The 26,972-nt window shown below is 61.8% G+C and overlaps 5 protein-coding genes across 5 annotated transcripts; all 5 read left to right on the forward strand.

Moving 5' to 3' along the window:
- Positions 1-2,337: 2,337 nt before the first annotated feature.
- On the forward strand, positions 2,338-4,368 carry LMJF_14_0350 (putative threonine synthase; the record flags this gene model as incomplete). The annotated part of the gene is made up of 1 exon (XM_001687582.1): positions 2,338-4,368. The coding sequence occupies one exon, from the start codon at positions 2,338-2,340 to the stop codon at positions 4,366-4,368; it is 2,031 nt and encodes a 676-aa protein (XP_001687634.1).
- A 1,813-nt stretch (positions 4,369-6,181) lies between these two features.
- Positions 6,182-9,301, forward strand: LMJF_14_0360 (conserved hypothetical protein; the record flags this gene model as incomplete). The annotated part of the gene is made up of 1 exon (XM_001687583.1): positions 6,182-9,301. One exon carries the CDS (start codon positions 6,182-6,184, stop codon positions 9,299-9,301), a length of 3,120 nt encoding a protein of 1,039 aa, XP_001687635.1.
- A 1,382-nt stretch (positions 9,302-10,683) lies between these two features.
- On the forward strand, positions 10,684-19,449 carry LMJF_14_0370 (conserved hypothetical protein; the record flags this gene model as incomplete). The annotated part of the gene is made up of 1 exon (XM_001687584.1): positions 10,684-19,449. One exon carries the CDS (start codon positions 10,684-10,686, stop codon positions 19,447-19,449), a length of 8,766 nt encoding a protein of 2,921 aa, XP_001687636.1.
- Positions 19,450-20,754: 1,305 nt separating this feature from the next.
- On the forward strand, positions 20,755-22,578 carry LMJF_14_0380 (conserved hypothetical protein; the record flags this gene model as incomplete). Its single annotated transcript, XM_001687585.1, has 1 exon — positions 20,755-22,578. One exon carries the CDS (start codon positions 20,755-20,757, stop codon positions 22,576-22,578), a length of 1,824 nt encoding a protein of 607 aa, XP_001687637.1.
- A 2,793-nt stretch (positions 22,579-25,371) lies between these two features.
- LMJF_14_0390 (conserved hypothetical protein) lies at positions 25,372-26,274 on the forward strand (the record flags this gene model as incomplete). The annotated part of the gene is made up of 1 exon (XM_001687586.1): positions 25,372-26,274. The coding sequence occupies one exon, from the start codon at positions 25,372-25,374 to the stop codon at positions 26,272-26,274; it is 903 nt and encodes a 300-aa protein (XP_001687638.1).
- Between the last annotated feature and the right edge of the window lie 698 nt (positions 26,275-26,972).

The raw sequence follows: 26,972 nt of genomic DNA on the forward strand, positions 1-26,972 counted from the left end.
TTACAAACGTGAACATGCAAGCCTGCGGCACTGCAGTGGCAGCTTCCGCGCGTGCTTGCTTGCCGCGACATGGTGCCGCGTACGTGCCGAAGCAGAACAGGCAAAGACACGCTCGCTGATGGGCCAGTGGCTCTCTCACAAGCACACACACACACACACTCACACGTTGGTGTGTTGGAAAAGAGTGCGACAGGGGGAAGAGAGGAGAGGAGAGGCAGCGGTGAGGTGCGGGGCTTCCCTCCTTCCTTCCCTGCGTGTCTTGTCTTCTGTTTTTCTTCTCGTGTGCTTAACCTCCCTGATGAGTGGTGGATACACGAGCCCCAGTGTGTGGCATCTCGGGATCCGGTGCCCCCACTCTCTCTCTCTCTCTGCGGGAAGGCGGAGCGGCACCCCACCCTCTAGCCCTGCCCAATGCGGGGCCACTTCCGGTCGTGACAGAGTCCAGCGCCCACGCCGGCGGTCAGGTCCTGGACGGCGCGGCGCCGGTGCGACCCGCGGCCGTGAAGAAGCTTGCACGATTTGTATGATGGGCAGCGTGTCAGCGTGACTCGAGCGTACCCCACACCTGGCCCTCACACTGCCCTGCTGGTGGTGGGGAGCGGGAGGAGCCACCCCGAGGAGGATGCAGCACGTGGCAACCGGCACAATGGTAGCTGCTGTGAGGCAACCTGCGGGGCGGGTGGTGGGTGGGGTTTGAGGCAGGGGCTGTGCTCAGATGAGTGTGTCTGCGCACAGCCGTAGCGGCGTGCCTGCCGCTGCTTCAGATCACGCGCCTGAGGTCTGTGCCAGGGGGAGGGTAGAGTGCTGTGTAACGCGTGCTCTACGGTCAGAGGATGGTCACGTTGAACAAGGTAGGAAAGCTTTCTCTGACCCGTTTCTTTCTGTGTGCCAGCTAGTCGGTGAGGAAGGGAGGATGAATGCGTGCATCCCATGTGCGCATAGTTGAGTTGCTGTCACACCTCGCTGGTGTTGCTTTCTCTCGATTATGTGTACACTCGTGGCACAAGTAATGCTGCTCAACTGACGGGGACGCACGCATCGATATCGACCCAGATACAGCCCTTAAACTCACACATCGCCCCCCCCCCTCCCCCTTCGCATCACTACCTCTGTCTCTTCCCTTTCGTAATCTCCATCTGTCTCAGGTACGCTCCCCTCCTCCTCCTCGCCCCCACCCCACTCCTTCGGCACACACACCTAGCTGTCTTCCCGCGCCCACCGCATCCCTTTCATCCTCATGCCTCTTGGGTTGTCTCGTCGTCTACGTGTGTGTGTGTGTGTGTGTGGCTCTTCGTGGGCTCATCTGTCTCCACCTTTTTTCTTTGGTTAGCTCGCCTCTCCCTGCATACTTCTTCACACTGCACGTCGTAACGGTTGGTGAAGAGTGTGCGTGTGCATGGATGTGTGCGTGCTTGATTGATTGTTGTCGCTTATCACGCTTTTTTTCCTCCTCCTTGGTGGTGAGACGATGCATGACGGTGTCTCCGCTGGTGGGCGTGTGTCGCACATCAGCCCTTTCCTTTATGGCCTCCTCTCCTCAGGTGTGTGTAGAGGTGCTCCCTCACGCCTTTGCGCACCCAATGGTGAGCGCAGAAATAAGTCGAGCCTCGCCTTCGGGATGTATCCCCCCCCCCCTCCCCCTCACCCTCCTCCTGCCGTTGAGGGGCGGCAATCGCTGGTGTGTGTGTGTGTGTGTGTGTGTGTGTGTGTGTGTGTGTGTTGCCTACATTAGGCCGCTCGGACTTCCTCCAGTCAAGTGCACCGCGGCGAGCCACAGGGGTGATGACCTGTTGGCCATCTGTACCCCTCCGCCTCCCCTCTCCGCTTGTCACCGCCACTATGTTATCTGTATCTTGTGTAAACATGAATGTGAGTGTGGGTGTGTGCATACGTGAAGGGAGAGGTGCCGCCATCGGCATGCCGCCCCACGCACACGCGCACGACGGTGCAGTATGCTAGGGTGCGCCCATATGCCTGCCGCCTTGATCCCAACACACATCCCTCCCTCTATCGGTTCCGCGCCACCACTTTTTCTTTCCACTACGCGAGCCCAAGCACAACGCACACACGCGCACCAACCAGTAGCACCCCCACCCTCTCCACTCCAAGGCGCGTTGTGCAGGCCGCCTGATTCTTCGTGCCCTATCGTTGTGTTTTACCACACATTGATTGCCCCCTCCCCCGCACTCTGTTTGTGTGTTACGCTCCACCGCTACTGCTTCTACCACCACCATCACCACCTCTTCAGCCCATCCACCCACCAGCACGCCTCCCCCTTCCCCTTCACCGTTTCCTCACCTGTCCGCGGCTGCCTCCTCGGCGCACGCTGCCGCAGCGATGCTCATTCTTCTCATCACTGGCAGCGCATCGAAGGAGCTGAAGGCGCAGGTGCGCGCGGTGTTGGTCGATGAAGCGCAACTTTTCAGCGCTTCGGAGGCCTCAGAAGTCGAGAGCAGCAGCGTGTTTGTGCTGTGCATCGATGCCGAAGACTCGGCGGTCATGGAGCCGCTCTACCAGGGCTATCACTACCGCTTTATCTGGTCTGCACAGAGCTCGATGGCGGAGCTGGTGTCGGCCGTGCGCCACCTCCTCGACTCGATCGCCTCTGCTCAAGCGCACAAAGACAAGCGCATCGGCGGCTTCTTCATGAGCACCCGCGGCGCCTCCGAGGCGTCGAACTTCCTGGACGTTGTCCGCGACGGCTTGGCGAGCGACGGGGGGCTGTACATTCTCAAGCAGATTCCCACGATGCCGGACTCGCAGATATACTACTTCTGCAAGCAGCGCAACCTCCCCTACGTGGAGGCGGCGGCGATGATTCTGGAGCAGCTCGTGGACGCGAGCATCACCCCGTCCACGCTGTATCCCTTGATTCTCCAGGCCTACGACCCTAGTCGCTGGTCCGACAAGGACGACATATGCCCCTTGACGCCGCTTCTGATGAGCGGGGAGACCACGCCGACCAGGGAAGGCGAAGCTGACGCAGTGTACGGCCTCATCCCGTCCGCCTCCTTCAACGCACCTGAGCGGTGGGCGGCGAATATGTCGGTAATGGAACTTTTCCATGGCCCCACAGCCGCCTTCAAGGACTTCGCCCTCCAGCTCTTTCCGCGCTGCTTTGGAGCGGCGACTGTCACGGAGGCGAAGGACAAGTACATCATCCTCGCCGCCACCTCCGGCGACACCGGCGTTGCGGCGATCAGCGGTTTCGTCAACGCGGGCGGGCACTCGCAGGTCATGGTGCTGTACCCCATGCGTGGCGTCTCGCCGGTGCAGCAGGCGCAGATGCTCTCCTTCGACGATGGTACGCAGGTGCGGGCCTACGCGGTGGACTTGAACTTCGACTTCTGCCAGCGCACCGTGAAGGAGTTGTTCTCCAACGCCGCCCTTCGCGACGAACTCGCGGTGGCAGAGCCGACAGCAGTGCGCCTCTCATCCGCCAACAGTATCAACTGGGGCCGCCTCATTCCCCAGGTGGTCTACTACTTCTGGGCGTACCGCCACCACGTGCAGCACCCGCCTGCGGGGTGGGTCTTCGGCGACCCGATCGATGTGGTCGTGCCGTGCGGCAACTTTGGCAACATCCTGAGCGGCTACATCGCCAAGATCATGGGGCTGCCCCTGCGAAAGTTGGTTGTCGCCTCAAACCAGAACGACGTGCTCTACAACTTCGTGAAGACCGGCACGTACGACATGCGCAACCGCACTCTGGCGGTGACGTCGTCGCCGTCCATCGACATCTTGAAGGCCTCCAACGTGGAGCGTTTCCTGTACCTTCTGAGCAACGGCGACACGGGTCTAGTGGAGCGGCTGATGAACGAGCTGGACACGAATGGTGTCTTCACCTTACCAGACGGCGTGCGGGCAGCGATGCAGGCCGTCTTTACCGCTGGCCGCTGTAGCGAGGAGGACTGCGCGGCGACCATTAAAAGCGTCTTTGAGCTATCTGGCGGCTCGCGGCTGCTCGACCCACACACCGCCGTCGCCGTCTTCGTTGCTCAGCAGTTCCGCGAGGAGGAACTCCTGAGGCGCGACCTCACCAACCCGACGTCCTCCGACACCGGCACCGATGTGCCGCCGCTAGTAATCGCGAGCACGGCGCACTGGGCAAAGTTCCCAGCGCCGGTGCTGCACTCGCTGCGCGGCGAGGGTGCTCAACTCGGTGAGCCGGCTCCGTCCGTCGCGGCCGCGATTCAGGAAGTACGCGCCCTCTACGCAGAGATCAAGAAAGCGGCCCCGAAGCAGCAGGCGCACCCGGCCCTGTCGCACGCGCTGGATATGGCGGAGAAGATGGCGAAGGAGGTGCGCGCGGTCGGCGCCGATGTGGCAGCGATCGAGAAGGAGCTGAGGGATTTTTCGAAGTGCTAAAACGAAGCAGAACGAGCCCTGTTTTCTGTTCCTTGGCAGCGGCGGGACGGAGGTGAGAAGAGAGGGAGAGGAGGCAGCAGCAGCAGCAGCGGCGGCAGCTTCAGCGGTGAGCCCGCGTACGCCTACCTGCATGCGCGCGTCTGTCGAGAGCAGAAGAGAGAACGATGGCGTGCTTGTCGATCTGTGGGTGCTTGTGGTCAGAACTGTCGCCACCACCGCTCATCAGCCACCTCCCTCCACCATGTCTCTCTCTCATCCGCCACTAATGGACGCCCATCACAGAAGTGGGGGAGACGTGCGTCAGGGCATGCATTGGGGGTTTTGTGGATTGCTGATTGGGCTCGAGCGTGCCAACGCGCCTATTATCTCTGGAACTGCTCTGTTTCCGTGGCCAATATCATGCTCCTTCTTTGCTCATCGAATGTCCCTCATGACCGGTAGACGCACACACATGCATACACACAGTGCGTCGCATCTCGGAACCCGGTCCCCCCACTCTCTCTCCCTGTGGGAAGGCGGAGCCGCGTCCGGTCGTGACAGGGTCCAGCGCCCATGCCGTAGGGGGAGGTCCTGGACGGCGCTGCGTCGGTGCGACCCGCGGCCGTGAAGAAGCTTGCACGATTTGTATGATGGGCAGCGTGTCAGCGTGACTCGAGCGTACCCCACACCTGGCCCTCACACTGCCCTGCTGGTGGTGGGGAGCGGGAGGAGCCACCCCGAGGAGGATGCAGCACGTGGCAACCGGCACAATGGTAGCTGCTGTGAGGCAACCTGCGGGGCGGGTGGTGGGTGGGGTTTGAGGCAGGGGCTGTGCTCAGATGAGTGTGTCTGCGCACAGCCGTAGCGGCGTGCCTGCCGCTGCTTCAGATCACGCGCCTGAGGTCTGTGCCAGGGGGAGGGTAGAGTGCTGTGTAACGCGTGCTCTACGGTCAGAGGATGGTCACGTTGAACAAGATAGGAAAGCTCGCCTCGTCTCGCTCTCGGCTTCCCTTTCGCTGTCCCTGTGTGTCTGTGGGTGCATCTGCACCGGCACGCGCGTTGGGATGGCTTGGAGGTCAGGCATGGAGCGAGGGTGGCTGGGCAGAGGGGAGGAGAAAGAAGGATGAGTAGGCGCTCACACAGTGCGCGCTGGAAGTCCTCATACGGTCTTCGTTTCCAAAATGCAGGAAAATGAAAAACACACGGGACGCATCGGCGGCTGGCTGGATGCGCACGCGCATGTCTCCCTCACTGACCACCACCACCACCACCACCCCAACACTCACACACACGCACACTTGAGAGCACGATAGCCGCTGCTAGGGAAGGAGGAGAAAAGAGATAAAACGAATACGGCAGCATTTGGCGATGCGGCAGTTGGTAGGGGCGCAGCGCCCGTGACCGCCACTAGCACGGCGGCGAAGGGGAAGTAGCGGCAGGCTCTCGATGGCCGGCGACCAACAAGACAGGTGTGTTGTCAGGTCTTCGTTCGCTAGAGCGGCCATAGCCTTCGGCCTCTACCGCTGCCAGGGTTGAGATGCACACTCTACCCCATTCCTCGGTCTGGCTGGTCTACACCTCCTTTGTTGTCATTATCATGGTTTGTGGCTGCACGATGTGTTGGTGTTGGTGGTGGTGCTCACATATCCGCGCGCAGTAGGCGTACCACACAGCCCCTGCAAGTCCCTCCCTTCCCCCACCCCCTTTTTTTCACTTCCCTGGCAACGGTGGGCACACACACACATACACACACACACGGATATATATATATAGTAAGACTCATACAGAGAGAGGTGAGGGAGGGAGGGAAATACGCGCAGGTTTGAGGCCCGCAATGGAATGTCCACTGTCACGCGTGCCCTTTGCCAGCATCGTGGTGGAAGAGGAAAACGGTGACGGGGTGGGCGTTGCGGAGACGCCGCAAGTCGAGGCGGGGTGCACGGGCAATGTTCTGACCTGCGCAGTGGACGCGGTGCAGCAGCAGCCCCAGCAGCACCGTGTTCACTTCGCCGCCTTCCGTGCCTCGAAAGCAGGAGTCGTGCACGTGGTGCAGGATACCGCCCCAACGTGGCACGAACGTGCGGCATCTCCAGCCAGCAACAGCAGCCTTACTGGCAGCAGCGGCCAGGTGACACACGGGCTTCGACTCGCACTCAGCGGTGCTGCCGCCGTGACTGCCGCGGGCTCAAGCACGCACAGCTCCCCCTCGGAGAGCAAGGGAACGGTGTCTTTCAGCCGAACTCTGCATCTGCGATCGACTGCAGGGCCACCACAAGCGACCACCGAGACACCAGCTCAGCCCTCACCACAACGAGTGCCGCCCAATAAGTCCTCGTCACGGCGGAGAACGCTGAAGGACGGCGCTGAGGCAGAAGAGACTGTAACGCGCGCAGGATCCTCATCGAAGACGACAGCAGCAGCAAAACACCGTAGTGCTGCTCATGAGTCGCGCAGAGGCGGGGGCCGCACCGACGAGTCGGCCTCGAGGCGTATCCATGCACGACCAGTGCGGCAGTCTGCAGCCTCTGCCGCAGTAGCACCGCCGCGCTCCGCTGCATCCGTGCCACCATCGTCGTCTCTGGTATCTGCCTCACCGGAAGAAAGGGCAGCAGAGGCACACCGGCTCGCGGTGCAGGCTACCCGCCCGTCCAGCCTCTCCGTGTGCTTCGACTGGTGGATGTATCTGTGCTACTACGACACCCACGCACTCTTTACGTCGCAGACAACTGCCTTTGAGGTGCCGCTGCGTCCCGTCGCCACCGCCAGCGCTAGCGTGTTCTACGCGGAGCTCACCCGCTGCTTTGCTGCGTGGCGCCGTCAGCACTGGGACTCGCTAGTGGTACTGCGCGACGTCGAGCCGGTCGACGCTGGTGCGCGTCACCGTGGCACCGCTACGGCGACGCGCGTCGTACGCGATCTGGTACTGCTCGAGTACTCCAACGCGGTATGGTATGAGAGTCTGCGAGTGCAGCGGCTGATGGTGCAGCTGCTGCTTTCTGGCAGCGGTGGAAGCTGGTCATTTGGTGTGGGCTGCTTCGATGCCCTACTCACTGCCCTCGGGGCCCCGCCATCGGTGGAGTCACCCCTGTGCCCTGCACCCCCGGGGCCTGCCACCGTCATGCCCCCGTATCATGTGGCACCACCAGGCCCTCCCAGCGGGATGGCGGGCACCGCCGCCAACTCTCCCACCACTCTCGTTACAGTGACACGCAAGGACGCCGCGGTGGGGCCGCTGCCAACAGACGGTCTCTCCATCCGCGTCCCTACTGCGACTCGCATGCTCTCGCTTCTTCACGTGCTTGATGTGTTGTGGAACACGCTGCCCACCTCCATCCCGTTCCGCATGCCCGTGTCGGAGATGGAGGCGCCTGGCTACTACCGCAGCACCCGTGACCCCGTGAGCCTCTGCCAGCTGTACGAGGAAGCTTTTTGTGGATTGACTGCACCGACGCACCGCGCGTGTGTGCGCCAGCGCGCCCACATTACCCGCCGGCTGCTGGAAGTGCAAGCGTATCCACCTAGTCGCATTGGCAGCGGGAACGCTGTAGGAGAGGAGGTGCAGTCCTGCTTTTTCAGCCCCACGCACCTGCGCGAACGGCTCACGACACTCAAGGCGAACTGCGACGACTACAACGGTGGCGGGAGCGAGCTGAGCCAGCAGGCGAGTGCGCTGCTCAGCGCAGGTGTCAAGGCGCTGCGGGACTCGCAGGCCGAAGAAGACAGTTGGACAGCGTACCAGGTGCGAGAGGAAGCGCACGTGAGGGAGGCACCGCTCGCTGCATCAAACGAGCATGCCGCACCGCAGCCGGGCACTGCAGGTGCGCGCTTTCTGGAGGACTTGCCGAGTCTGTTCCCTCCTAGCGAGGCGGCAGCCGTGGTGCCTCCCAACCTGCGACAGCCCCCTCCCATAGGCGAGCATGCTGCCGACGTCAACAGTACAAGCGGACATGGGGAAAGCAGCCGGCACAGGCGCGTACTGCACCTCCGCTCAGCCAACTCGAACGATGCTGCAGCCAGCCTCTCGTCCTCCACCTCCAACCGGGACCTGAAAGACTTCTGGGTGCAGTGCGATGACTGCAACGCGTGGCACAAGCTAGCGACGCGCCTCAACCCGGTCCCTGACACATGGACGTGCGGCTTTCTGGGACTCAGCTGCTCATCACGCAAGAAGAAGCACAAGGCGGACAAGCGCACTCTCAAGAAGGCCACCACGGAAGGTGCGAAGCGCACAAAGGCGTCTGCGCGGCGACACTGTGGAGCCAGAGGCGGTCCGAAAATCGACGGCACTGACGCAGCTCCAAACACGGTCACAGCGGCACCACACAACCTCGGCGGGCAGGGCGACGACAGTGGCGGTGGTGGTGGTGACGACGACGATGTACCGCTCGTAGATATGTTCCCGGTGGCGGCGGGGGCTGCTATGGTCGCCGCCACTGCAAAGCCGCCAAAGCGCCGGCGATCAACGCCACGGAAGCCGCGCACCATTCGCCAGAAGCCAAAGAAAGCGCGTGTGGTGCTGCCCACGCCGTCGTCCTCATCATCGTCCTCGTCATCGTCGTCGGGAAGCTCCTTCGACAACGACTCAAGCAGTAGCAGCAAGAGTGATAGCAGCGACTCTGGGCCCGACTCCGACTCTGGCCTCAGCGACGGCGGCAAAGGCAAGGCAACCCCAGCACAGCCTATCTTGCATGCACCCCGGCACGCAAAGTCGTCTACCGTCGCTACCCACAAGCTTCCACGGAGCACTGCCGTGGCCAGCTCCATCGGCATGTGTTTCGCCACCGCAGCGGCGGCTGAGGCGACTGGGGCCGGCGCTTTTCATGCGGGAAGTGCGACGCTGCAGCAGCTGATGCAGGCGGTGGCAGAGCTGGAGGGGCGACCGCCACAGGATAACCCGTTCGACCAGCTGGAAGAGATCAAGAGACTGGAGAAGCGACTCAGCGCCATGGACTGAGTGCACGCACGTCCATTTCTGCGCATGTGTGCACGTGTTGCTCACCGCCCTCCCTCATCCCTCGTCCTTCTTCCCTATCGTTTGCCTCGGCGCACGGCTGACGCGTTTCACGCTAGCGTCGTCCCCTTAAGCCATGTCCAATACGCAGGCGTCAAACTACAAGAGGGGAAGCAATGAAGGCAGCAGCGACAGCAATGATCGCAGCGCGGCGCTACTCGCGCTACCGCAGCCGCCACCTCTGCACTCGTCTAGCATCCAAAGGCATGATGCGCGTCATCTAGCACAGATCGATCTCCCACCACACCATAAGCCAAACCTCGAAAAGCAGGGAAAATAAGCGTGCGGACATCCATGGTGCCCGCCCCCACCCCCTCGCATGCGATGCCGTGTTGAGAGCGTGAGGGAGGTCTCACCTTTTCTCAAGGTCGATCGGTGCGCAGCACCTCTCTCTCTCTCTGATTCCCCGTCCGTTCACTTCCGTGGGCACCGCATCCTTCAGCCAGCAAGCCTGCCCACCCGCTCACCCCTCCATCCCTCATCCTTCTCTTCGCTCTCTCGTCCCTCTTCTTCAGCTTCTAGTTGAGGGGTGCACCTGCTGTACTGTTTCGTTGTCATTCCTTGATCAGCAGCAGCAGCAGCAGCAGCAGCAGGACGATACCATTCATACCCCTCCCCTCACCTCACCTCCCCAACACACACACGCGCTTCACTGTGTTGCGAGTGAATGTGCGCTCTGCTTGATCTCTACCCTCCCGTTACCAGAACCTGTCGTTAGCCTTTACTCGTGTCATCTGTTTATATTTATTCATTGGCGAGAAGGCACCCGCCGAACACCACTGTGTGCGCCTGCCCTAGATACCCCCGCACACACACACACACGCGCGCCGACACTAGATATTGCTCACCTACAACAATATACACATCTACACACACACACATAGAGAGAGAGAGAGGCTCACTCGCTCTCACGCAAATAGCAACCAGCGTGCGTCTCTGGGTGGATGGAGAAGAGAAGGGGGAGCGTGCACGCGTAGTGATCAGCAACAGAGAACGGCTCGCTTACACAGCTGCTTGCTCGTTGTTGCCACTCTTTTCTTTGTTCTCGTCTTCTCCTTGGCGAATGCGAGTGGAACGGTCGGGCCTGCGCGCGCACGGGACCGGACGCTCTCTGGCTCACCTAGACGGTTCTCGTGTTGCTGAGAAAGCAACTGTACCGTCAAGAGCTTCGCTGGATGCCGACCTCCGGGTCGCCATCATCACCACGGTCGCCAGAAGCTCTGAAGTCGACACGCGCTCATCCGCTCCGTGGCTGCGGCGCATCCGTCTACAACCACTCACAGCACGAAATAAACAACCACCATACCTAGAGCAGCATCCCAACCATGCATAATGGGCACCATCGCAAAATCGATGGGCATCTCGACAGCATTGAAGACTATCTGCGTCGCATGACGCGGCCACCACAGACACGATATGACCCGCCTTCACTGCATCAGGTACCCTACACCGCTTTCTTCCTCGCGAGTAGCAGCCATGAGGGGGGTCCCTCTTATCAGTGCGCCAACGAGCAGGCAGGACTGCAGGCGAGCACGGTGTACGATATGCCTCCCTCTTGTGCTGGGCCGCTGTCAACTGCAACGAACACTTTGGTGGCTCCCCGAGCGATGCGAGACTCCACTGCGGTGGGAACAGCCGCAGCATACCTTGTTGATCCCGCCCCAGCGCCGTTCACGGGCATTCGACCGCCGACCTCGTCGCTTACAAGGCTTCCACGGGCGCTGGCGGAGGCTGCGCCCCCTCACACTGCTGCTCTTCTCTCTTCAAGAGCGAAATTTCCGCCCTTTTCGCAGCAGGAGACCACACCGATGCACAGCCGTGGCTGCAGCAACGATAGCAGCAGCACCACCAGTGCCAGTGAAACGGCACACGAGAAAGGTACGACGCCAGTGTCCAACTCCACGGCTGCGTCAAGCCCTCTTATACCAGCGGTGCAGCCTCCGCCGCTAGCGTCGCTTCAAGATGCTGCTGCAGCCCGTGAGCAGGCAGCCGTGGTGTCCGCACGGCGCCGGAGCTGTGGCCCGCGCAGCCCCTTGCCTTTTGCGTCCTCCCAGGACAAGAGCCAAGGTCGCAGCATGAGGGCCCTCTTGGAGGGGCTCGAGGAGCACCTACGAGCTTCACCTCTGCTACCGCAATCGTCACAGCAAATGGATTCCGACCGCCACCCCGGCAGCAGCCGGCACTGTCACGAGCGCCACGGTGTTCACCCAACGTCGCTGCTGCAGCCGGGGATCACCGAGCTGCCTCAACACAGAGAGGATAATTCGGCAGCCCACGAAAGAGCTGTGCATATCATAAGGGATCTCGCCACAGCGACATCACCCACTACAGACGATCATCTCTCGTCGCTGCTCTCTTCGCTGGGTGGCAGCCCAAATTCCTGTGAAACACCGTTTTGCCGTCGCCTCCGTCACCTCGACCATCTTCTCGGCGACGGTGCAGCGCACGATGATGCCATCTCCACACCGCGGTTTTGCTACCGTCACGATGACATCTCTGCCTTGGCAGGCACATACGGTAGCAGCGAGCCGCGAGCCGCTCGATGCCATGACCCGCCCGCTGCTGAAGAGCCTGTAACGAAGAGAAGACTGCTGCTGGCGAGCATGCCTTCAGTGTTCTACGCAAACGTGTCCGACGAAAAAACTCGCCTCCGCCAAGCGTACACCACGCGCCACGAGGCAGCGTCCGGCGCCGATGTGCCGACTCCCTCGCGCCACGAGGCAGCCTCCGGCGCAGATGCTGCGACACCGCTGCGCCTCGAGGCAGCGTCCGGCGCCGATGTGCCGACTCCCTCACGCCACGAGGCGGCCTCCGGCGCAGATGCTGCGACGCCGCTGCGCCTCGAGACAGCGTCCGGCGCCGACGTGCCGACTCCCTCGCGCCACGAGGCAGCCTCCGGCGCAGATGCTGCGACACCGCTGCGCCTCGAGGCAGCGTCCGGCGCCGACGTGCCGACTCCCTCGCGCCACGAGGCAGCCTCCGGCGCAGATGCTGCGACACCGCTGCGCCTCGAGGCAGCGTCCGGCGCCGATGTGCCGACTCCCTCACGCCACGAGGCGGCCTCCGGCGCAGATGCTGCGACACCGCTGCGCCTCGAGACAGCGTCCGGCGCCGATGTGCCGACTCCCTCGCGCCACGAGGCGGCCTCCGGCGCAGATGCTGCGACGCCGCTGCGCCTCGAGACAGCGTCCGGCGCCGACGTGCCGACTCCCTCGCGCCACGAGGCAGCCTCCGGCGCAGATGCTGCGACACCGCTGCGCCTCGAGGCAGCGTCCGGCGCCGACGTGCCGACTCCCTCGCGCCACGAGGCAGCCTCCGGCGCAGATGCTGCGACGCCGCTGCGCCTCGAGACAGCGTCCGGCGCCGACGTGCCGACTCCCTCGCGCCACGAGGCGGCCTCCGGCGCAGATGCTGCGACGCCGCTGCGCCTCGAGACAGCGTCCGGCGCCGACGTGCCGACTCCCTCGCGCCACGAGGCGGCCTCCGGCGCAGATGCTGCGACACCGCTGCGCCTCGAGGCAGCGTCCGGCGCCGATGTGCCGACTCCCTCACGCCACGAGGCGGCCTCCGGCGCAGATGCTGCGACACCGCTGCGCCTCGAGACAGCGTCCGGCGCCGATGTGCCGACTCCCTCGCGCCACGAGGCAGCCGCTGGCGCCGACGTCTCCACACCAGCCCGCAGGGATGCCGAGGACAGCGCGGCTGCTGGGTATCTTGGTTTATCAGATAAAGTGTCCGTGGATGCTTCGAGGCTGAGCGGAAGTTTAGGTGTGCGTTACGGGAGCGAAGGGCTTTCGGGTGCTGTGCGGTATCGCGGTGTTGACGAAGCGAATGCAGCGATGCGCCAAGACGCTGAAGGGGACGTGCTGGCTACACTGAACAGCTTCCGCTCGGCAGATGTGCACAACAGCTCCATCCCTTCATCTCCACAACAGCAGGAGCAGCTGTCGGTGGAATCGGTCAGCACGGAGCTGACCGCGTTGACTGCCATCAGCATCGGGGGAGGCCTTTGTGGGCCCAGTCTCAGGGGCAGAGGCTACGTGAGCAACGAAGAGGACGTGAGTGGCGGCCGGTGTCTGGCGACGCGTCTCTGGGCACGGCGACAAAGTGTGCCGGCTGCGCAGCAGCTGCGTGCCCTGCGGAGACGCGAGCGTCAGCACCGGCAGAGCGTGGTAAAGCGGGAAGTCGAGGGACGTTACGCGATTCGGCTCCGCGAGGCCAGCGATGCGGCTGATGTTGGTTTGGAGTGGCTGCGAGGCGCGGACGAAGACACTGTTACAGCCACGAGCTTCACGCTCTCCAGCTCTCCATCTCGGCTCGTCGGACAGCTGCCGCATCGCGTAAAAGACGGCAGTCGTAGGGAAGCGGGCGGAAGTCGAAGGAACGATCGCTTAGCGGATGACGGCGCCACAGCTGAGGTAAGTCGATATGAAAGCCGCAGCAGCAGAAGCGGTCGCACACTGTCAAGCTCGAAGAGCAGTATGTCTGTCATCGACAATGCAGAACAGCAGCGTGCTTTCAAGAGGGCATGTCCCGTCGGTCGCGAGGCTCAAGCACTGATGTCATCTCTTGAAGTGGCAACGGGAACTGCCGCTGAGGACGCCGCAACGGCGGAGACGCACGACTCTCCGGCCGCATCGCTCACAGGAACACCAGGGATGGCTGTGCGCGAAGTTGGCCAACTGGGAGGGAACCCCGCACCAAAAGGTGCGATCGCTCGGGCAGGTGAGGAGCGCACACAGCAGCAGGAGTCTGACTACGCGGCCACACCCGACTTGGCCGCAAAGCCCACGTCTGCCGCAAAGGAAGACGCGTCGCCGCCTTCCCCCCATAAGCCGCCCTCCTCTCACTGGAAGGGTGCACTCAGTTGTAGCGTCGACGCTGCCGCGGATACGCCAGTCGACGAGACGGTGCACGCGGCAGCAACCGTATTTCAGGGAGATGACGGGGTGTCTAACGCCCACATCGCCGACGCATCGATGCCGCACCCGCCACCGCCACCGCTGGAGGGGCATTCCTCACCTCCTTCCGACCTGTGGACTCTCGACAAGAGGGAGAGCGAGGGTGACGGTGGCGAAGGGGAAACGGAGGCAACAATAACGTCGGAGGGCCATAAAAGAAGCAGGGGTAACGATGAGTATGAAGGCAGCAAGCACGCGAGTGGTGGCAGCAGCTCCGCTGGACACTCCATCCCGTCAGGAGCAGGTCCGCTTTCTGCACGAGCGGCTGCCACCGCAGCGGACAACGACGCCCAGCCCCCATCGCCCCCCAGCGGCGATAAGAGGATCAGCAGTAGCATCAGCAGCGCGAGCTCCTCCAGTTCTGTGTTCATTGTACAGCGCATCAGGACTCAGCCGCATCTGTCTCCATCCGCAAGCGCAGATGCCAGCAGCACCGGCACGGAGGGGGCAACAGTTGACGTGGAACACGCTGATGCCTCTTCGGCGACGGCCTTCAAGTGGGTGGGTGCCTCCTCAGCGGCGGCTGCAGACAACGTTGCCGAATACCATCCAGTAGCAGGGGCGGGGATGGTGCACGCACAAGCGAAAGCCGATGCGGCTGTGCAGGCCAATGTTGAGGAGAGGGGAGGAAGTGATGGCGGCGGTGGAAGCAGCCGTAACGCTGCGGACAATGAAGACGACCGCGGCAGTGGCCGTTCGCACTCTGCCGACGCTGTGGTGTTTGTGGGCGTGCCAGTTTTGCGTGAAAAAGGTGCCGCTGTGGATGAACGCCCGAAGAAGGACGACGATGCGCCGTGTCCGTCACACCTGACGCCGCAGCCAGCGGAGCCGTCGCTTCCGCCTTATGCGACTGCTCGCACGAGTACAGATGTGCCAGTGCCGGTGCGTGGGGCTGCAACAGCGATGACCACTAGCCCCAGCGTTACCACCACCACAAAGCCGTTGAGCAATGACCATGGCGCACAGCACAGCACTGCAGTCCGTTCTCCTGCGCCGGCATCCATCACGGCACATAGTCACCCTGATGAGGAGCAGCCACAATCGCGTCGGAACGCGCGCACCACATCCTCGTCGGGTGCTTCATCAGGGTCCTTCTTTTACTCGCTGCCTAATCAAGGCACTGTCCGTGCTGTGAGCAGCGACGAGAGTCGAGAGCAGCAGCTGCTGCACCAGGCCAACACCACTGGTGAGATGATCTCACCTGTTTACCGGAGAACCAAGGTGGCGCCGGCACCGCACGCGTGGCACCAGCGCCCATGCGAACAGCCTCGCACCGATGAGGATACAGGGCCCACAGCAGCTGACGTATCCTTTCTCAGAGAGGCGTGGCACGGTGGCTGCTCGCCTGACGTAGGTGGTGGAATTTACCCTGATTACGACAGCCAGAGGGCCTCAACGGGGGGCTCCCTCCGCGGTTGCTCTAGCGGTAGCAGGGAATCGGCTGAGAATGCAGCACGCCACTCCGCGGCGGTGCCAGCGGCCCCGAAGCAGCCCGCCATCTCGTGGACAATCCCGCTAGACTGGGCAGACAGCCTGGATGAGATGGATTGCCGATACCCCTCAGCAGCGCATGCAGCCCCCGACGCCTCCACCGTCTCTTCCATCCCATCCTCCGCGGCGGCACACAGCGACGCGTGTGCTGCAGCGAGAACATCGCATCGCTACCAGAAGACCCGCAGCGGGGCTCCGCGCCGCCGCCCGCCTCCCCACCTACGTCCTGGTCGTCCGTGGGCTCACCTTCTGACTCGTGGTCTCCGGGCAGTCTTCTTTTCGACCAGCAGTGGCAGCGGCAGCAACGACGATAGCAGCGGAGAGGCTCGTGCGCAGGCAGCAAAGGAAGCGACGGGACCTGGTGAAGCAGCCTGTGCGGATGCTGGCGCCCAGGACACCTTCTTCACGGCCGTACTGCCCGCTGTGCCACGAAGGTCTGGGCCTTGGTATGCTACACTGGCGCAATGCACCAAGAAGGAACACCATGCTGCGCCTGTGAGTCTCGCTAAGGCCGCACCGTGGCAGCCTCGTCGTTCAGTCTGCAGGGCTTCAGCAGCACACAATGCAGAAAAGGCGCGTGGATTTGAAAAATGGGCAAGGCCTGGAGCCGGCACTCAGAGCGTGAATGTGCTGCGGGAGTCGGCATCATTGTACGCGACAGCGACGAGGTCGAAGGTGCCGACTACCACCACGTATGCCACGCCAGGGAGGCGCTGGACTGCCGGCTTCGCTGTATCAGCATCGCCAGTGCGCACTCGTACGCTGCCACCCCCGCCCTGCAGCGCTGCTTCTGCTGCGACTGCGACTGGCTTGCAGACCCGCGCAGCCTCGGCACCGACGTACTCGGCTTCAGAGGCGGCACGCAACACTGCTGAAAGGTTGCTGCAGCTACGCCGACAACGGCAGCCAGCAGGGCCCACGTACGTGCAACTGTATGAGCGGGAGCGCTACTCGCATCTTAGGGCGTCCGCGAATGTGTGGCGCCCCATTCCGGCGACAAGAACCGCCACCTCACGTGGCATCCGGGCACGTCAAGCTGCCCCTACTCCCATTCGTGCGGGTGCCTGCGGCAGAGCTGCGGCGTCCCCGCGCAGCGCGGTGGTGTGGCGGCTAACAGGAGCCCCTCAACCCCGCGTTACTGAAGAGGGACGTGCAGTTCGGCAGCAGGAGCAGTGGGTGCTCCCCCTCATATCGACGCCTCATGAAGCGGTGGCTGCTCGTCGGTTGTCCGAGCCTTCAGCGTATCAGCCGCGTCGCCTGTCGGCTGCCGTCATTCGCGGCGGGATGACGAGCAATGCTTCATCAAGCGCACCAACGGATGCCGCGCGTCAGACCGAGTGTGCAGGCGAAAACGTGCGTACCAGTAATGTCGTACGAGCACAGTCACCGCTGTCCCTGTCTGGTACACCGCCATCGTCGTCGCCCCTCTCGCTGCCGCCTCCACCACCCACAGTCGCCACCGCTCCCCGTCATGCCGCACCGACAGCCCCGTCGATGAAGGATGCGGCAGAGGAAGGCCCCGGAGACGGCGACAAAGCCTGCAAGCCCTTGAAAGCGAGTGACCAGGCGGCCTCGACAGCGCACACCTCTGAACTGGCACATGGCACGACCTCGTTGGGGCACGTTGGCTTCAGCGCGACAGCAGCGGCAGGGGAAGAAGGTGCCACTCGAGGTCGAGACGAGACGGAGCAGGCCGAAGAGAACGATGGGGAGGGTTTGTTGAGGACCAGATCGGATGCCGATAGCCGCAGCGCTCGGCGCGTATCGACCCCTACTCCAACGCCCCCGCAGCCGCCGCAGCAGCCATCAGGAGCTTCACTGCAGCGCACCCTCGCCGATGACACCCCAACGGCTGCCTCCACGTTCGCCGATGCAGAGCATCACCATGCGACGAAGACAACTCAATTTGTGCCCACCCCGCCTGGTGACAAACCCGAGCACGGTCCTCAGTCGCAGCCGCTGTTACCATCACCGCACGCGCTCGGACCTCATCAGGTAGTCCTTTCCAAAGAGGATGAAGCACATGCAGCGGGGCTCGTAGAGCCGCACGCTGGCAGCGATGATGCAGCACAGCTCCTCTCGCAACAAGGCCCTGCTGAGCCGTTCAGGGGAGACCCAGCAGCAACAGGGGGAACAGAACGTGGACACGGATTCGCCTTAGCTGCTGTGGGCACTGCAGAGATGTGCCACACCGTTGCCAATAGCCTTGGCGCGAGCACACCTGAGACAGCGGCGAACCCCTACCGCAGCATCTATGCGGCTGGTCAGGGCCAGGATGTTGGGGTGCATACCAGCCGTGCGGGGACGCCTGTGGATCAGGAAAGTCTCTTGAGTCCCGACACAGATGCAGCGCTGCTCTCCATCTTTCCCGCGCCACCCATGGCGAGTGAAGTGCACGCTGGACATTGCACCCCCTCAGCCCCGTCTCCGTTTTCGCCGGCGACAGCGGTATCTGCTCTTACTATCGCGGCCGCGCCGGGACTTGCTACAAGCGCCGATATACGTTGCCAGCCAGGGGCACCGAGCACCCCCCAACTGTCACACTTGCACGTTGCTGATGAGAGCCCTGCCCCTCTACCACAGCCGGCTCAGCTTACTCCTCAGCCATCACCGAGAGTCGCAGAACCACGCGCAGGTGCAGCGAGTGCAGCGGATGGCAACGATCGCGTCATACCCCCACCACCGGAGCAGCAGCAGCGACGTGAGATACTGGAGAACCGCATCGCACGCCTCGAAACGTCACTGATGCTGCAGCGACAGCAGCGGCAACAGACCGAGCAACGTCGCTTCCGCGACCACGACCACAACGAGGAAGTGCCGGCGGACTACTTTGAGACTGCAACGGATGGCGACGAGGATCGCTTGCGGAGCGCCTGTGGAAAAGACGTAGAGTTGCGAAAGCATAATATGCAATCATCCCAGCCACGCAGGCGGGGCCGCAGTGTTGATAGCGTTGGAGGCCGCGGCGCTGTCGCTGTCAGTGGAAAGGGAAGAGGTGCGTCAGGGCAAGCCCAGAGGAGTATGCTCTCGGCGCCGCAGACACAAGATCACCATCTGCTTGCGCCAGCGTCTGCCATCCACTGGGCGGCTCGACCTGGATTCAGCTTTAGCGGCGGCGTCACGGGCACTGGGGCTGTCCGCAGACAGGGTCTACCCGGCGCAGCTGTTACTACTTCTCCGCACATGGACCACGGCAGCCGGAGCGGCTTGGCGGTTGCCTTACCCTCCTCTGAAGCCGTTTCTGCAAGTGCGGCACCTGGCGCCAGCATCGCGTCGTACACGCGGCTTGCATCTCGTCGTTACGGCTCGGCGGCTGCGTTCGCGGTTGCGACGCCGGCAGATCCGAGGTACAGCCACGCCACCACGTCTTTCCTAATAAGCGCGGACTGGCGCTATCAGCGCATGTACGTGGATAGCATGTACTTCCCGGAAGCAACCGCCGACAGCACATCGCGGGGTGCCGAAGCGGCAAGCGAGGATCACAAAGAAGAGAGCAGGTGGTTGGAAGCCACCAGTGGCGCACCAGAGGATCCGGCAAACAGCGAAAGTGGACGAGCCACACCGGCCGCAGCTGTGCGGCGCGCCTCCTCTGCGAACAACCGCAGTGCCGATGTCTTTGTGTGTCGGCCTCCTCACTGAAGCAGCGAGGAGGTAAGAAAAAAGTCGTGCCGCTGTGAGCGTCTGCTCATTCCGCCGCCTGCCCACGCGCAAGGCGAAGAGGCGAGGGGCGCACGTTTAGTTGCTGTTGTTGTTGCTGTGTGTACACCCTTGTGTCAGTGGGACGTGGGGTATTGTAGTCATCGCTCGTCATCCATCAATGATCACCATCGCCACGGCTAATGCCACCATCGTCCGCCGTGAGTGCAAGCCGCACTCGGTCTTCGCACGAACGCGAATCAAGGGTGCCCTACCGAGCTTCATATCTGAAGCTCTCATGGACGTATACACAGAGAGAGGGGGAGGGCGGTGGCGCAAGGCGCAGCTCTGGTGCGGCGGGGGGGGGGGGGTGACGGTCACTCTGATCCTACTCCCTTTCGCACATAACTTACGAGTGTTGTCCACCTGCTTATACCCCCTCCCCGGCTTCTCCGCCGCATCCGAATCGGTGATCACTTCTCGTAGGCGGCGACGGCGACGTGTGCACTGGGGCACCATCATCGTCACCACTACTCGCCCCCACCCCAGTCTGTGGAAGACACAGCACCGTCTCTCTCTGCAGCGCATGAAGCACACACGACCACGTCTGTGCGGGTCTGTCTCTACCTCCCTGCGTATCTTCACATATCTACTCCATTGAAACCGCACGCACACACACACCTCTCTCCCTCCGCGCCTCTGCCTCGTCCATAACGACGAGCATGCACAACGCTTTACGGCTTCGCGGGCGCCTCTTTTCCGGTTTCTCTGTTCTCTCTCCACGGCCTCTCTGCACGGTTGCGTACACGCGCAGGAAGACCCCATTTTCAGCTCCCCTCTATCGATCTATATATACACACCTACACCTCTATATATATATATGTATATATATGTAGATAGATATACACTCCCTCCGTACCCACAAATCAAAGCGCACCTGCACGCTCTCCTCCTCCCTCGCACCGTCGCACACGCACGCTTTCGTGTTCTGCTACCTTTTGGGTGCGCGCACGTCTATCGCCGACGAAAGTCTCCATCTCTTTTTAGTTATCTTGTGGGTTGTCCCTGAGGACCTTGTTTGTCGACGCTGTGCATCCGACTCTCCTCCTCTTGCCCCCCACTCTGCGCTCAACGTGCGACCGCAACACCTGCAGACACACACACACACACACAAACCACCCTTCCAAGAAGAGAACGTTCAAGAGGAAGAAGAGCAAGCTGCGCTTGTCCTGCTTGCCTGGCCGGCTTGCTTCTCCCCTTGTCATTTTCACGTGCGCACGAGCGAGGGCACGCGTGCTGCGCGCCATCATGTCCCACCCAACTGCACGTGGGGCAGGCGAGAAAGCACCGCTGGTGCGTGGTAACTTCTCTGAGACTCATGGGGACCCCTACGTAGAGGAGCTGGGACCTGGCGCCCTCGTGTATACTGCCTCGCTTATCAGAGACGATCGCACGAGTCGAACGTCTGGCACCATCTCTACCGTCGACTGTGATCCCACCGATGACGACGCCGACTGGGACGTGGAGAAGGCCAAGCTGCGAAATTGCCGTAACGCGAAGCAGCAGCAGACGCAACACACCTTCCACACGACCGGTGGGAAACCCTCCAGCAATGAGCTATGGCGCTTCCGCACGCGCGGCTGCCAGGACTGTTGGGCAGCGCTGTTCTTCGCGGCACTCATCGTGGTCGTATTGCTCTGGGGTATGGAACAGGTGTGGCAGCTGCAGCTGACGGAGCGCGACCTCGCCGTGATCGCTGGTGTCGCCGAGGGGAAGGGCTACGCAGACACACACACCGTCGCCGCTGTGGCGGGCGGCTCTGTCCACGGCAAAGTGCTGCACGGTGTGGCTGCACTGCGTGCTGGTGTGGCGGCTCTGTGGGCCGGGGTGGAGGGTTTGGAGCCTCCAGCGGACGCGCACAACAGTGACGCCTCCTCGCCCTCCTCCTACGCCGGGATGATTGGGGCTGTCGTGCAAGCACTGATATGGTGTGCAACGGCAGCAACCACCACCATCCTGGTGGCATACGGCGGACTTCTTCTCATCGCTGTCTACCCCCGCCAGCTTATATTCATCCAGTCCGCCGTCGCATCAATGTTCTCTGCTGCTTCCGCTGGCGTGGCCCTTGCCCAAGGCGCGGGTCTGATGGCAATGGTCTTCGCCTTTCTGGCGTTCACGCCGCTTCTGTGGATCTACCTCATTCACGACCGGATTCCCTTCACCACCACGATGCTGTGTGCCACCGTGTCGGTCCTGCAACGTCATCGCAGCCTCTTCGTCATCTCCCTCGGCTCCGCCATCGCAAGCTGGTGCTTCGTCTTGGCGGCGGTGGTGTGCGTGCTGCCGAGCGTGCTACGCTTCCTCGCCGGCACGGCGTCTAGCGCGGATATCGCCTACCCCGTCATCCTCGTCTTCGGTATCTTCTGGGTGCAGGAGGTGCTAACCGCACTCGTGCATGTGACCGTGTGCGGCGTGGTAGCCACGTGGTACTTCGCCGGTGAGGGGAACATGCCATCCTTCCCCGTGCAGGCCTCATTTCAGCGCGCCACCACGACGAGTTTCGGCTCGGTCTGCCTGGGCTCCCTCATCAACGCTATCGCGTCCTTTGTTCGCTTTCTCATTGATACGGTGCGCACCAGCAGCGACGGCGACAACTTCTGGATGTGCATCATGAGCTGCCTGGTGGGCTGCATCGAGGACTTGGTGCGGTACTTCAACCAGTATGCCTTCGTTCACGTGGCCGTGTACGGGTGCGGCTACGTCGACGCCGCCAAGGAGACCTGGGCGCTTGTGAAGCAGTGTGCCTTCTCCGCGATATTCAACGATCTTTTGACGGGGCAGGTGATTGGCATTCTCACCTTCATGAGCGCGGTGCTGGTGGCCCTCTTGACGGCGCTGGTGACGTGGAATGCGGCAGCGGTGGCCCTGATGTTTTTCATGTCACTGATCGTGAGCAGCATCTTCTACAACCCGGTAAGCTCGTGCGTGACAACGATCTACGTGTGCTTCGCGGAGGTTCCGGTGGGGCTGCAGCTCTCGTTCCCGGAGCTGTACGCCGCCCTTGTGGACGCCGATGCCGGCTACACGCAGCGCCGTGAGGAGGCCAGCGTGTACGGCACCGCTCTTGTCTAAGTCTCTTTGCACCCGCGTACACGTGGCCTCGAAGAAGCGGGGAGCGACATGGTGCTCGAGAGAGAAAGGGAGAGAGCGGGGGTGGTCGTGTCACGGTCAGAATGCAAGGCGAAATGCATGCACATACATATGTATATCTATATATATGTATATATATATATATGTATGAATATATGTATGAATATATATAGGTATATATGTTTATAGCGCAAGAAGGAAATATAAAAGAGGCCCCTGCACACCAGAAGTAGGCGGGCTGAAACAAGACGAGCAAGAAAGGCGTGGTGGTGGGTTTGTTCAGATGTGTGGCGCGTGTGGCGTGCCCCACTCGCTCTCCTCCTCCCCCTCCCCCGTCGTCGTCGTCTTCTAGGTTCGCTTGTTCTTTCCCTTGGCAGCGTACCCCTCTTTTCCTTTATCTCTGAATGGTATTCCGCACACCACACACCTCTCCCCTGTCCGTCTCTCTGTCTTGTGCGCGCGCACTGCCTTCTTCTTTTTTTTTGGTGTGGAGGGGGGGGGTGTCTGTCTCTGTCTCTATGGGGTGTTTAGTGCTGTGTGGCGTGTGGGCCTTTCTGCTTCAGTGCATGTTGTTTCTCCCGCTCCCGCCCCCCCCACTCGCTCTCCTCCTCTCTTTGTGTTCCACTTGTGTGGATACAGATGTGCTTGTATGAGCGTTGTGATCGTCGTGGTCAGTGTTGCCTACGCACCTTTGCTCAGCATGCGCCCGCCGTGGCACGACCATGAGCACCTGAAGGCAACGAGTGCGCGGAAAGTCGCCCTATGGTGCTCTCCATCACCGCTCGCTCTTTTTTTTCCCCCCCCCCTTACATCTCTTACGTTTGTAGGGCGTATGTGTGTGGGGGAGTGGGGGGGGGGGGGGGGCTCTGTTCTTTGGCTGATCTGCACTAAGCCGTCGCCTTTCCTGTGTTGTCCTGCTCTGTGGGTGTCGCTGCGTGCCTGAGCACGTGTGCTGCGGCGTGCCTTTTTCTGTGGCTTCTCCGTCACCGGATGACACAACGGCAAGCCCTGCCCCCCCCCACCCCCCCACTCCCCCACTCCCCTTAAACGGAAACGCCACGCCACGTCCTTTGCTGATGCCGTTCTTCGTTTCTTCCTTCTTTGACTTGCTTGTCGGCGCAGCACACACACACACACACACTCCTCCCCCCCCCCGCGCCACCCCACCCCGTCTCCATGCTTGCCAGCGCTCCTGTTCATTGCTTGCTGTTCAGCAGGTCGCAAAAATCATGGCGGCAGCGGCAGCAGCAGGACAGTGCTGCACGAGCAGTGCGCTTCCCCCCACCACCACCACCCTTCCTTTAGGTGGTGAGGCTCTCTCTCTCTCTCGGTGTGTCTGCGGGGGTTTGCGTGTCTGCTCGTCAATGTGTTCGTCCTTTTCTCTGTTGTTGCGGTTTGACTTCTCTTTATCGCTTCTCTCTTGCGTTCCTATTCATGCCGCCTCCCTACCAATCCCATGAGTCACTTCAGTGCACGTGTGCGTGAGTGTCTGTGTGTGGGGAGGGGGGGGGGAGTAGGGGAAGAGGGCAGGGCAGGCGGTCACCATCCCACCGTAGCAGCCACTCCGGTTCGCCCTTTCCGTCGCCCATGCCTCATCTTTGCGATACCCACGCGCGGCGCGCTCCCTTTTTTTGTCTCTCTTGTTTGTTAGCTGCCCGCCCTCCCTGCCCCATACCTGCGACTACATATATATATATATATATATCCTCATGACCGGTAGACGCACAAACACACACAGTCCGTGGCATCTCGGGATCCGGTGCCCCCACTCTCTCTCTCTGCGAGGAGGCGGAGCGGCACCCCACCCTCTAGCCCTGCCCAATGCGGGGCCGTTTCCGGTCGTGACAGGGTCCAGCGCCCACACCGTAGGGGGAGGTCCTGGACGGTGCTGCGTCGGTGCGACCCGCGGCCGTGAACACGCTTGCACGATTTGTATGATGGGCAGCGTGTCAGCGTGACTCGAGCGTACCCCACACCTGGCCCTCACACTGCCCTGCTGGTGGTGGGGAGCGGGAGGAGCCACCCCGAGGAGGATGCAGCACGTGGCAACCGGCACAATGGTAGCTGCTGTGAGGCAACCTGCGGGGCGGGTGGTGGGTGGGGTTTGAGGCAGGGGCTGTGCTCAGATGAGTGTGTCTGCGCACAGCCGTAGCGGCGTGCCTGCCGCTGCTTCAGATCACGCGCCTGAGGTCTGTGCCAGGGGGAGGGTAGAGTGCTGTGTAACGCGTGCTCTACGGTCAGAGGATGGTCATGTTGAACAAAACCTAAACCGATACGTGAAGCACCGCTGCCCCACACCTGTGAGCGGCGGGGACTGCGTGTGCGTGCATGTGTTGATGTATGCCTTTGCGTGGCGGTGGAATGCGCTTGCGGGCAGCCATCCACGTTCCCTAAACCGCCATCCGATGGCCTATCTCGCGTCACCTCTCCATCTACGTTGTTCCCTTCCGCCACCCACCGCCCCCTACGCATCTCCATGCAACTATGGCGAACGCACACGCGCACACACCCCTACCTTAGCATGCTTGTCCCCCACTCTCTAGTGCCTTCCCTTCATTAGCCTCCCACCCCTGCCCACCGCTCACGTCTCTCACCATTGTCACCGCCAAGCGTCCCTCATCCCTTTTCCCCAGTGGTCCATATCCCTCCTCCCCTCCCACGGCTCCCTGCCCTACTGCGCGCCGATACATAAGCACACAATAACACACCCCCGCGCCTTCATTCGCACACGCCACCAGTGCCCACGCGCAGTACACTATACGCACCAGAGAAGCAATGGGTCTCCTCGGCAAGGAACGCGCTGGCTCCTTCAAGGCCACAGACAACTCGGGACGCCGTTTTCTCTGGACGATCGATAACTTCTCGCAGTTCCCGCTTGACATAACTCTCGACAGCGACAATGTCACTTGCTTCACCAAAGTAAAATTTCACCTTCACTTGACACTGCGCCCCTGCGGTGCCGTCGGCATCTACATCCATTACAAGAAGCCGCCGATCCCGAAGTACTCGTACTACTTGACGAACTCGAAGTGTGAGGGGACGCGCCAGCACACAGCCCACAGCCTCCCCGATGGTGCGGAGCGCTGCGGTCACTGGAACGTGTGCAGCCACACGGACGTGAAGGAGTTCCTCGGGGAGGATGACAAGCTGCTTGTGCATTTTTGTTTTGATGACGACACCCTCGTTGTGAATCAGCTCGGGCAGAGTGATATATCGGTCACGTGGTCGATTCCGAAGCTGAAGATGCAGAACCTGTGCCCCTACTCCTCACGGGGCTTCTTTGTGGGCGACGCGTTGCTCGTGGCCCGGTTGGACATCAAGCCGAAAGATGGCCATACGGGACTTAAGTGCGCCCAAAACAACGTGGCCACGTACATCATATTTGTCTTCTGCCGAAAGGGCAATGTCCCGCCACACAGCATCGAGCTCGTGGACTCCTCCGGCAACGCCTACTTTCAGGTAGCAAAGAACGAGGACGAGCCAGCGCTGACGGCGCTGGTGGACCGCAGTGTGGTTGAGAAGAACGTCGGGAGCGCCGGCTCCCTCCTCATTAGGATCAACTTCTCCACTAGTGGAAACCCGTTGGATTTGCTGAACACGCTTAACGGTCTCGGCAGCACAGAAGGTGAGCGGAAGGGCAGCACCGGCGATGGTCGGTCCGTCGAACTCGACGAGTAAAAGGAAGTATCCACCGTCATGGACGACCAGAGAGCGAGGTGAACGGATGACGGGGCAGGGGAACTCTTGCGTGTCGGTGCGTGCGTTCAGTCAACGCGGCAGCCTCGTGTTCTTCCCCGTCTGCCTGTGAGTACACTGGAGTGCACATGTGTGTACAGGTGTCGATTCACGTGCACTCATACGTGCACAGGTCGAGACTTGTATGGATATAGCCGATGGTGGATGAGAAAGGGAGGAGCTTAGCGAGTGCTCAGCAGCCAAAACGGCGCGCGGACAAGCGAAAAGAAAGAGACCGCAGCAGCAGAAGAGGAGTGAAAGGGGGGCTCTGGGACCGCAGCAACGAGCAGCGGGAAGGGGGAACGAAGGGAAGAGGGGAAGAAGGGCATCGGCACTGGAGCCTACCTACTATGCTCCTCTATCTCTTGTGGGACCCAGACGCACGCGCGAAGCGACACTGATCTCCCGATGCCCCGCCCCTCCGGTGCTCCCACCCCATCCTGCTGCCTCTGTGTTCTCTCTCTTTTCACTTCCTTTGGACCTTTTATGCCGTGTTTGCTTGGCCTCTCCCGCTGCTGCTCTATTCCTGTCCTTGATACTGCGTGGCTTCGCCGTATTGTTGTCTATCGCCCTTTCTTGTCTGCCTTATCGTTCTCTCCCGGCGTGGTCACCCTTCCCCCCCCCCCCACACACCTCTCTCT

The sequence above is a fragment of the Leishmania major genome, chromosome 14 (genome assembly GCF_000002725.2).
Source record: "Leishmania major strain Friedlin complete genome, chromosome 14".
Taxonomy (NCBI): domain Eukaryota; phylum Euglenozoa; class Kinetoplastea; order Trypanosomatida; family Trypanosomatidae; genus Leishmania; species Leishmania major.